The 11,976-nt window shown below is 35.5% G+C and overlaps 1 protein-coding gene across 1 annotated transcript; it reads left to right on the forward strand.

Annotated features, from left to right (window-relative positions):
- The first annotated feature begins 9,460 nt into the window (after window positions 1–9,460).
- LOC102965735 (olfactory receptor 2T27-like) lies at window positions 9,461–10,396 on the forward strand. The gene has a single exon (XM_007092969.1). The coding sequence runs from the start codon at window positions 9,461–9,463 to the stop codon at window positions 10,394–10,396; it is 936 nt and encodes a 311-aa protein (XP_007093031.1).
- Window positions 10,397–11,976: the final 1,580 nt, after the last annotated feature.

The following is an 11,976-nucleotide window of genomic DNA, read 5'->3' on the forward strand; positions in this document are numbered from 1 at the left end:
GCTGTGGTTGTCTCCATTTTATTTCGCAACTCATTAATAACATTTTTTAGCTCCTCCTGGCTGTTTCTTAGTCCCTTGATCTCTGTAGCAATAGATTCTCTGCTGTCCTCTTTACTATTTTCAAGCCCAGTGTTTAATTTTATGAGTATTATTTTAAATTCACTTTCTGTTATATAGTTTAAATCTTTTTTTGATCAGTTCGTTAGCTGTCGCTATTTCCTGGAGTTTCTTTTTTTTTTCTTTTTTTTTTTATATATGAAATTTATTGTCAAATTGGTATGCATACAACACCCAGTTCTCATCCCAAAAGGTGTCCTCCTCAATACCCATCACCCACCATCCCCTCCCTCCCACCCCCCATCAACCCTCAGTTTGTTCTCAGTTTTTAAGAGTCTCTTATGCTTTGGCTCCCTCCCACTCTGACCTCTTTTTTTTTTTTTTTTTCCTTCCCCTCCTCCATGGGTTTCTGTTAAGTTTCTCAGGATCCACATAAGAGTGAAAACATATGGTATCCGTCTTTCTCTGTATGGCTTATTTCACTTAGCATCACACTCTCCAGTTCCATCCATGTTGCTACAAAAGGCCATATTTCATTCTTTCTCATTGCCACGTAGTATTCCATTGTGTATATAAACCACAATTTATCCATTCATCAGTTGATGGACATTTAGGCTCTTTCCATAATTTGGATATTGTTGAGAGTGCTGCTATAAACATTGGGGTACAAGTGCCCCTATGCATCAGTACTCCTGTATCCCTTGGATAAATTCCTAGCAGTGCTATTGCTGGGTCATAGGGTAGGTCTATTTTTCATTTTCTGAGGAACCTCCACACTGCTTTCCAGAGCGGCTGCACCAATTTGCATTCCCACCAACAGTGCAAGAGGGTTCCCATTTCTCCACATCCTCTCCAGCATCTATAGTCTCCTTATTTGTTCATTTTGGCCACTCTGACTGGCGTGAGGTGATATCTGAGTGTGGTTTTGATTTGTATTTCCCTGATAAGGAGCAACGTTGAACATCTTTTCATGTGCCTGTTGGCAATCTGGATGTCTTCTTTAGAGAAGTGTCTATTCATGTTTTCTGCCCATTTCTTCACTGGGTTATTTGTTTTTTGGGTGTGGAGTTTGGTGAGCTCTTTATAGATTTTGGATGACCAAACGGAAGAATTCCCCTCAAAAGAAACTCCAGCCTGAGTTTCTTTTGAGGGGAATTCTTCCGTTTGGTCCTTTTGGATAGTCCCTGGAGTGGTGCAGAACTGCAGAGTGGTTCCCCTGTGATGTCTTGAATAACTTGCATTGGTGGGCGGGGCCACAGTCAGACTTGATGTCTGCCCCCAGCTCACCTGGGGCCACAGTCAGACTGGTGTGTACCTTCTCTTCCCCTCTCCTAGGGGCAGAATTCACTGTGGGGTCGGGTGGCCTGTCTGGGCTACTTGCACACTGCCAGGCTTGTGGTACTGGGGATCTGGCGTATTAGCTGGGGTTGATCGGCAAGGTGCACAAGGGCAGGAAGGACAGGTTCAGCTTGCTTTTCCTTCAGAGATCCTTTCGGGTGTTGTCCTGCAGCACCAGGAGTCAGATCTGCTGCCAGAGGGATGGATCTGCAGAAGTACAGTGTTGGGTGTTTGCCTGGTGCAAGCAAGTTCTCTGGCAGGAACTGGTTCCCTTTGGTATTTTGGCTGAGGGAAGGGCAAGGAAGATGGCTCTGGTGAGCACCTTTTTTCCCCCACCAAGCTGAACTCTGTCATCCGGGGTTCAACAACTCTCCCTCCCATTGTCCTCCAGCCCTCCCTCTCTCTCCAACCAGAGGTGTTAACTTATAACATTCCAGATGTTAAGTCCCTTTTGCTGTCAGAACACACTCTGTCTGACCCCTCTGCTTTTGCAAGCCAGACTAGGGGGCTCTGCTTTGCTGGCAGGCTGCCTCTCTGCCCCAGCTCCCTCCTGCCAGTCCGTGTAGTGTGCACCACCTCTCTGCCCTTCCTACCTCTTCCGTGGGCGTCTCATCTATGCTTGGCTCTGGAGAATCCATTCTGGTAGTCTTCTTGAGGTTTTCTGGGTTATTTAGGCAGGTGTGGGTGGAGTCTAAGTGATCAGCAGGATGTGGTGAGCCCAGCATCCTCCTATGCCACCATCTTCTTTTTTTTTTTAATTTTTGATATTGATTTATTTTTGTGAGATAGAGAGCACAAGCTGGGGAGGGGCAGAGAGACAGGGGCAGACACAGAATCCCAAGCAGGCTCCAGGCTCTGAGCTTGTCAGCCCAGAACCTCATGGAGGGCTCAAACGCATGAACCATGAAATCATGGTTTGAGCTAAAGTTGGACATTTAACCAACTGAGCCACCCAGGCGCCCCAAGCCTCTAACTCTTGATCTTTTCTCAGGTCTGATTTCATGGTTTGTAAGTTCAAGCCCTGCACTGGGCTCTGTGCTGATAGCACAGAATCTGCTTGGGATTCTCTCTCTCCCTCTTTGCCCCTCCACTATTCTCTGTCTCTCTCTCTCTCAAAGTAAATAAATGAACTTTGAAAAAATTTGAAAGACAAAATTTGTAAAATCAATTATATCTAAAAAAACGAGAAGCCTCACAAAATAAAAAGAAATAAAATATGACAACCTACATAATTCAATGAGAGAGTTAGTAAAAATGAAGTTATTTTAGAATGTGAGCCAATTTAAATGATTATCAACTTAATATAGTCATCTATATATTGAGGATATTATCTATTAACTTCATGCTAACCAAAACTAGAAACCAATAATAGATACACAAAAAATAAAGAGAACAGGGGTGCCCAGCTGGCTCAGTCAGTTAAGCGCCCAACTCTTGTTTTGGCTCAGGTCATGATCATGGTTCACAGGTTTGAGCCACACACTGGGCTCTGTGCTGACAACATGGAGTCAGCTGGAGATTCTTTTCCTGTCTCTCCCTCTCTCTTCCTCTCTCTCTCTGTCTCTTCCCTGCTTTCTTTCTCTCAAAATAAATAAAAAATGAAAAATAAAATTAAATATAAAAATAATAAAGAGAACAGAATCCAAGCATTAACAGTAAAGTCACAGTAAAGTCAATAATCAATCTCAGGGAAAAACAGTGAAAGAAAATGAAAGTAACAGAAAAGAACACACACACACACACACACACACACACAGAAGCCATTATTGTGAAAAATTGTATGCCGATAAATTGGACAAGCTAGACCAAGGATAAATTTCTAGAAACGTACAATAACTCAGAGGTAAATCAAGAAGAAATAGACAATTTGAATACAGTAAATACTGGTAATAAAATTGAATCAATAATTTAAAATTCCCAACAAACACTAGTCCAAGACCAGAAGAAATCACAAATTCTACCAAATATTTTAATGAGCTAATAACTGTTCTCCTCAAACTATTCCAAAAAATAGATGAGAAAATATATTTTACTCAGTCAGCATTAACCTGATTTAAAAAGCAAGACAATATTAACATTAAAAGAAAAACATACATCTAATGAACATAAATGAAAAATCTTCAACAAAATATCTGCAATTCACCAATAGATTACAAGGGTCATTCATCATGGTTGAGTGGAATATGTTCTAACAATGCAAGAATAATCCAGAGAAGACATCCAGATGGCTAACAGACACAAGAAAAGATTCTCAAAGAAATATAAATCAAAACCTCAATGATATACCACCTCTTTCTTACCCATCAGAATGGCTAAAACTGACAACACAAGAAAGAACAGATGCCACTGAGGACATGGAAAAAGGGGAACTTTCTTACACTCTTTTTGGGAATACTAACTCTTCAAGCCACTGTAGAAAACAGCATGGAGATTCCTGAAAAAGTTAAAAATAGAAGTACTCTACAACCCAGTAATTTCACTACTAGGTATTTACCCAAAGGATATAAAATGCTGATTTGAAGGGGCAAATGCACCCTGATGTTTAAAGCAGCATTATTAACAATAGTCAAATTATAGAAAGTGCCCAAATATCTATTGACCAATGAATAAAGAAAATATGGTATATATGTGGTATATATATATATATATATGACACAAAGATAATATAGTTTATATTACAATATAGCATATATATCATAGTATATATATTACACACACAATTGAATATTACTCAGCTCTCAAACTGAATGTAATATTGCCATTTGCAAAGAAGTAGATGGAGTTAGTGTGCATTATGCTAAATTAATTAAGTCAGACAAAGACAACTGCCATATGATTTCACTCATATGTAGAATTTAAGATACAAAGCAGATGAACATAGGAGACAGGGGCAAAAGAGAGAGGAATACAAAACATAAGTGACTCTTAACTGTAAATAACAAACTGAGGGTTCATGGAGAGATGGTGAGTGGAGGATGGGCTAAGTGGGTGGTGTGTGTTAAGGAGGGCACTTTTTGTTTTGAGCACCGGGTGCTATCTGTAAGTGATGAATCACTAAATTCTACTCCTGAAACCAATATTATATTATAATATTAACTAATAAGAACTAACTAGAAAGATAGATTAGATATATAGATAGATAAATAGAATACAAAGATCTTGCATTCTCATAAATAAGAATGAGATCTTGCATTTGTAAGAATACAAAGAATAAAAAATCTTGCATTTGTAAGAATAAAGCCTACGGTTTATTATGCTAAGTGAAATAAGCTAGACAGAAAAAGACAAATGCCATATAATTTCAACTATATGTGGAAGCTAAAAATCAAAACAAATGAGCAAAAAAAAAAAGACCAAAAACATAAAAAGACTCAAAAATAAAGAAAACAAGCTGACAGAGAGGAAAAATTGGAGGGATTAATAAAATACTGAAATGGGATTAGGCAGTATAGACTCCCAACTGTAAAATAAATAACTCGTCTATAAAAAGATCCATACATGTTATCACAAGTGGGAAGATTTTTTTTTCTTCTTTTATGGCTGAGTAGCATTTCATTATATATATATATATATATATATATATATATCCATTCACCCATTAATAGACACATTTTTTTTTCCCATATCTTGGTTATTGTAACCATGCTACAATGAACAAGGGGGTGCATATATTTTTTAAAACAATAGTGGGTTTTTTATTATCTTTGTTTCATATCTAAATGTAGAATTGTGGGATCATATGGTATTTCAATTTTTTTGAGAAATCTTCATAGTGTTTTCCATAGTTGTTGGACCAATTTACATTACCATTAACAATGCAGAAAGCACCCTTTTCTCCAAAACCCAACCAAATATGGATATACTTTCTTTTTTTTCTTTTTTGCTTTCTTTCTTTCTTTCTTTTTTTTTTATGACAGACATTCTAACAATAATATCTCACTCTGGTTTTGATTTACATTTCTCTGATGATTAGTGCTGTTGAGCATTTTTTTATGTCTGTTGGCTATTTGTAGGTCTTGATATGGATTATGTTTACTGTGTAGATTGCTTTGGGGGTGTGCATATTTTAACAATTTTAATTTTTTAATCCATAAAATAATATCTTTCCATTTATTTGAACGTTTTCATTTTTTTTCATGAATGTCTCATAGTTTTCTACATACAGATCTTTCATCTCCTTTGTTAAATTTGTACCTAGGTATTTTATTCTTTTTGATGCAATTGTGAATGTGATCAGTTTTATAATTTCTCATTCAAATTGTTTGTTGTTAGTCTATATAACACAACAGATTTTTGTATGTTGACTTTGTACCCTGCAACTTTAGTAAATGTGTTTATTAGTTGAAGAGTGTCAGCTTTATTTCTTATTTTTTAATTAAGATGAATTTTATATCTTTTCTTGCCTAATGGTTTTTCTAGGACTTCCAATATGTGCCTTTCTCTTGATATTAGAAAAAAAGAAGCAGGAGAATTCAGAGCATGGACATACCTTCTGGCTTTAGTGAGTCAGTAGAAGAGCACGGGGTTGGGTTCACTATTATTTTCTGTAATCAAAGTTAATTAAAGTCTGGGGACTGTGTTCCCTTAGGCCATTCACTACAAAGTTCTGGAGAATGTGATGACATATTACTAAGCAATCTACCAAGTTACAACTTAGCTTATATACCAACCGGTATTTAATATACATAGTATTGTAGAATCATAGTCACTGGGCTTATTCCCAAAATGTATATCTCTCTATCAACATGAAGGAAATTCCATTTATTTTTTTACACAAAACAATAGCTAAATGATCCATAGTGAGAAGATACAATTGATCATGGAATATCTAAAAGTTGTCAGCAATCCAAGAAGCAGAAGTGTCTGGAGATAAGTAGAATTTGAAGTAGATATTAAACTGGCAGGGAAAAAAAAGATTTTGAACCATAACTGGTAATTAAAATTCTGTAGGGAATTTTTATACTTATTGTTAATTTTCACAGATGTCAGACTTTGGTGATTGTACTTGTAAAAGGAAAAATATCTGTGACAGTCTTAAATGAGTACTTCGTAGTACTCAGGATTCAGGTCTAAGATAAAGCTGTATGGAATTATAAAATTTGTGTTTGACTGCCTGAATGATATTAATTATATTATTGTGTTATAAATAATCTTGTATGATGAAACCTGACATAATATGGTTCAGGCATCACTCATGATGTTAAGTAAAACATTTAAGAATGAGAATTGCTACAATTTTAGACTCAAAGCTGATATATTCAAAGATGTGCCTACACTCAGTAACCAAGTTAATATATTGATAATCTCTTGAATTTATCCTAATGTTTTTATAAAAACTCTTTATTTACTGAGTTATGATTTCATTTTAATTTTCCTTATACATATCTATATAGACATAACTTCAAATCATGCTAACAATAAGGGCATGCTATGTTCCTAAAATGACATAAATGTTCATAATTTACAAGACTTTTTGAAAGGTAAGTAAAACCTTATAGTTAATGTAACATTTCACTCCTCATTTTGAGTAGATCGATCTTATATATTAAAGAAATAATGAAAATATATTGAGTTGTCTATCAATAAAGTTATTCAATTGAGTTAAATTAATAAAATTGTTTTATTATTGTGGGAAAATTTAATAAATAATTCAAAAATTTTAGTAAATGACAGTAGATTTGTCTATTCAAAAAATTATTGTCTGTAGTCTGGTTGTACTATGAGTCATATTTTTTTATTCCTCACACACAACCAATAGTTTTGCTCCCCACTTCCAGGGAGCTAGTTATTCATTGAAAAGAATTTACAAAATGTTACATAAAATACTAAGTAACAATGGATGAAACACATGTGGATTATTTTTCTTTACTCAATATTTGGTTCCAAAATCACTAAATATTGCATCTTTTACTGCATTATCTGTATGTTTATATCCTTTGCCACTAGCGTTCTAAAATTTATGAAGCTATTTACTCATAACCATGAAGAATTATCTGGCTTGTATAATTTAAGGTTGGAGTACAGATCCAAAACAAATCGCAAAACAGGGCTGCTTCAATGCTGCTGATCTTTATAATAACATTAGATAAATTTTGAGCACTTGGAATGTGTCATGCCTCACACACACCTAATCACAGAGGTCCTTTTATTATATTTATTATAGAAAAAAGGGAAGATGTTTTTAGCAGACAGATGAATTCAACACGAAATGCCGACAGGGATGAGTTTTTCAGCTCAGTGAAGAATACGATAGACGGCGCCAGGCATCATAATATAAATATACACACAAGAGTTCCATGAGGTAATTAAAGAATGAAAAAAATGAAAACTTACAGTTTATACAGTTCAAAATTATTTGAATAATTTGTGTAAGAATTTTAATTTTTTTCATTCACTTATGCAACGTAAGTTTTGTCAGAACAAACAAACCATTTCCTCAGCCTTTAAAATTACACGAGTTGCTGGATCCTAAGGTTCAATTACAGGATAAAGCTTAAATTACATGTTACATCATTCTCCACCCTCATCTTACTCAGATCTTTCTATGTGTTGATATATCACCCTACAAGAGCCATATATTTTACTTTTTGGTGACTTGTTGTTATAAATAATTCTATATTTAAACTCATAGTTTATTGAAGATACAGACCATGTCCTAATTCATGGTGGCCTCCTTTTCAACATTTGAATATAATATTGAATATATATTGAAAAAAATAATAAATTTAGAATGAAAACTAAATAAATGGTGCAGATTTTCCAAGAAATAGTTTGTCACTTTCCTGAAATAATATAAACATAATTTTAGCAATATTAGTGATTAGGCTCATTAAGGATGGAAAACGATTAATAATTAGCTTCTTATTTTATATTTCAGCAGACTTATGACTAAGTGAACAACTAACACATTTTTGTCACAAAAGTAATCTAAACATCCACATACAGAAAAGAACCATCCTAAGTTTCCTTCTCTAATAATGGAGATCAGGATTTCCAGGTGTTTTGATGTGAGTGCTTCATCAACACCATCTGCTGGGAAACACTGATGCACATGGAACTTCCACATGTACAACTTTGTTTTATTTAGATTGGAGTGTCTTACTCTACTTTCAGTAAGGTTTCATGGAGGGAAACAGCTTTAGCTCTCACCAGGAATGCAACTGTATTGAGGGTATTTGTCATACATTCTGCTTGGAAAGGGGTCCTGCTGAATTCCATGGACTTTGTTCAACCTTGTGGTTAATAAATATTTATTGGACACATACTCTTTTTAAGTTATTTTATCAATAATAATTAGAATCAATTATATTTAAAATATATTTAAAATTATATAACCAATAATAATTATATAATTTATAAGAATTTAACTTATATATTATGATTATATAAGTAAATACATTTATATTAATTTTGAATAAATAATAATTATTATTTATTATAATAAATTATAATTTATGACTTCCAAGAAGGTCAAACGTCTGGCAATTTTCACACCTATATGTATGACATGATAACTAGCCAAAATAAATTAATATGATATCTCATTAATATTTTGTTAAATAATTTATTTGTAATTTTAAAGTGAAATTGAGTGAATTAATTTGATTTTTCTTTCTTTTTTCTTCTAAATATACAAGAGTTAGTAACTAGGGTCCATAACTATCAGATGTAACATATAAAATTTTAGGTTCATATTTGTAGAAAATATATCCATAGATTTAGAAGATTCTCTAGTCAAAAGAAGGAAAGGAAACAAGCAAGCAAGAAAGAAAGAAAACAAGAAACAAAAGAGAAAAAGAAAAAAAAAGAAAAAAATACACTCAACAGAGACTAAAGGCACTGAAGTTGATTATTTTCTTGTAATTTATCTATTTAAGAAATATTTAAGCAATTGCTCAGCAATGAATAGTAAAATATCTCTGATAGTAAATATTATGAAATACTAAAGGTAGAGAAAAAGATATAAAATTTTATATCCACATATTGATATCAGACTTGTACTGAATGTCAGCTGTTCTAATCCATTTGATTTGTCCCCCAGCCCTTTTACATTTGTTTTAGGGGCATGGTGGGTGGAAACAAATCCTCAATAACCGATTTCATCCTTGTGGGACTCTTTCCTGAATTTCAGCATTCTATTGTCCTCAACTTTATGATCATCTTTGTCTACATTCTTGCCTTCCTGGGAAACATACTTTTGATTGTCTTAATTTGGGGAGACTCTCGACTTCATACGCCCATGTACATTCTCCTCAGTCAACTCTCCCTCATTGACTTGACATTAACTTCCACCATTGTTCCAAAGATGGCTTCTAACTATTTTACTGGGAAAAGAACCATATCATGGATTGGCTGTGGAACACAGAGTTTCTTCTTCCTGATGTTGGGAATGTCAGAATGCCTCATCTTGACTCTCATGGCTTATGACCGCTATGTGGCTGTCTGCAACCCATTGCGTTATCCCATTATTATGAGCCCCAGGTTCTGTATGCACATGGTTTTAGGTTGTTGGATTGGAGGCTCTATAAGTTCATTTATCCATACAGTGTACCCTATGCATTTTCCTATCTGTGGGTCACGGGAGATCCACCACTTCTTCTGTGAGGTCCCAGTCCTCATTAAGCTCTCCTGTGAAGACACTTCAGTGTACCAGTTAGTGGTGGTGGTGACAAGCATTGTGTTGCTTGTTGTACCTTTCAGTCTCATCACAGTTTCCTATACTCTCATCTTCCTCACTGTCTTCCGTATGAACTCTGTCAAAGGCAGGAAAAAAACTCTGGCCACTTGTTCTTCCCATCTAACTGTGGTGAGTCTCTTCTTTGGCCCAAACATATTTATCTATATGACTTTCACTTCCTCCCATAGTGCAGAGCAGGACCAAGCTCTTTCTGTGTTCAGCAATATCCTAACCCCCATGTTGAACCCCCTCATCTACAGCCTGAGGAACAAGGAAGTGGTGGCAGCTCTCAGGAAGTTTATGGGAAAATGTGTGACATTTTAGTGCTTGAATACTGCTCCCCAGCTGTGAAAAGGATATATGTATAGCATGGGAAAAGATACAGTTGAAAACCAATTTGAAATACTGTTGCAGGAGTATGGACAGAGAGGCAAAAGATGAGTCTACAAAGTGCGGTTAAGTGAAGGTCCTCATTCTCGAGTAGGAATGAGGCCCCGACTCCAGAATGAAGCTTCGTTTTATTAGGATAATTGCTAAAGACTACATGCTTAAAGTCAGCTAAGCAAGTGTATTAATCAATCTAATGGTTTAGCTTTTCAAGGTTGAATTTCAAGTTAATTGGTTTCTATAACACCAGGAAGGGTCAGGTGTGAAGGAGGATCCGGCCGTGGCCAATGTTAATGGCTCTAGATGTTCCTTATGAGCCTCAGTGTTGTTCAGCTGTGTAAACATGTCCTAAGGCCTTGCACTTTCTCCTTCCCTTCCCTTTTAAAGTCTTTTCCTTTGATGCTTCTCACCTGTATCTCCCACAAAATACCAACATGATGTTGTGTGGTTTCAGGAAACCAAGGTGATTGTGGCTTTATATAAAGAGAACTTTTCATGTATGATTTTCTAGTATTCCAATGCAAGTTTCTTTACTTATAAATGTCATTGTGACATTATTAAGTTAGAAAAAACGTTAACATTTTTTTCCTTCAGAATTAAGTTTTCTCTGAAATCTATAACATTATAAAATTTTCTTGTAAATAAAATAAGAATCAATGTCTGGGACTCAAACTGAACACAGATTTCTTGACTTTGGCATTAGAAGTAGCAAGTTTAGAGAAATGTAAGAGGAGAATGGAATAGCAGTATCTGGAGCTTGCCTCCTACCATGGACACAGTGAGGTAATAGCTACATCTGTGCAACTATCTCAGAAAACAACATGGATACAACTGGAAGAAAAATATCCCACAGTTACTCATAGAGAGAAAACCACATCAAAAAGGGAAAGATAGGAAAAGACTTGGTTAGGAACTTCAGTGAAATTAAGAAAAGAAAGAAAGAAAGAAAGAAAGAAAGAAAGAAAGAAAGAAAAGGAAAGGAAAGCAACATCACAAGCATAAAGAAGAGGATCAGACTCCACACCAGGCACCCCTGGTCCTGGAGACCTGCATTGGGAAGAAGTGTCCCCATAACTTTTCACTTTCAAAACCAGTGGGGCTTAAAGTTAGGGGCTTGAAAATTAGCTGGCTAAACTCTAGGGTAGCTGATGGGTAATAGCCAATGAATTCCACACTTTGAGTGGAACACTAAATAACTCAGTGGAACGCTAAATAACCATGAGTCAGAACACTAAATAACTCAGCCCAAGACACAGCATAGAAATAGCAGTTTGAAAACTGGTATGGTGATGATTTATTGACTAATCTTAGAATGTGTGTGTGGGGGGGGGGGGCAAGGACCTTTAGATTTCTCCAGGAACAAAAGTGCTAGCAGGTTCCATATATTTTCCCCTCACATGGCCAAGATACCTAGAGGCTTGAAGGATCCAGCAATAGCACTCTCCATCAAACTTGTTATAACTGTGCACCCTGTCTTGGTATTCCCTTGAAGACCTGCATCATACAAACCTCTCACC

The sequence above is a fragment of the Panthera tigris genome, chromosome A1 (assembly GCF_018350195.1).
Source record: "Panthera tigris isolate Pti1 chromosome A1, P.tigris_Pti1_mat1.1, whole genome shotgun sequence".
NCBI lineage: Eukaryota > Metazoa > Chordata > Mammalia > Carnivora > Felidae > Panthera > Panthera tigris.

Bases quoted from the DNA above. Each gene is read 5' to 3' on its own strand.
- LOC102965735 (XM_007092969.1), top strand. From the start codon at position 9,461: ATGGTGGGTGGAAACAAATCCTCAATAACCGATTTCATCCTTGTGGGA.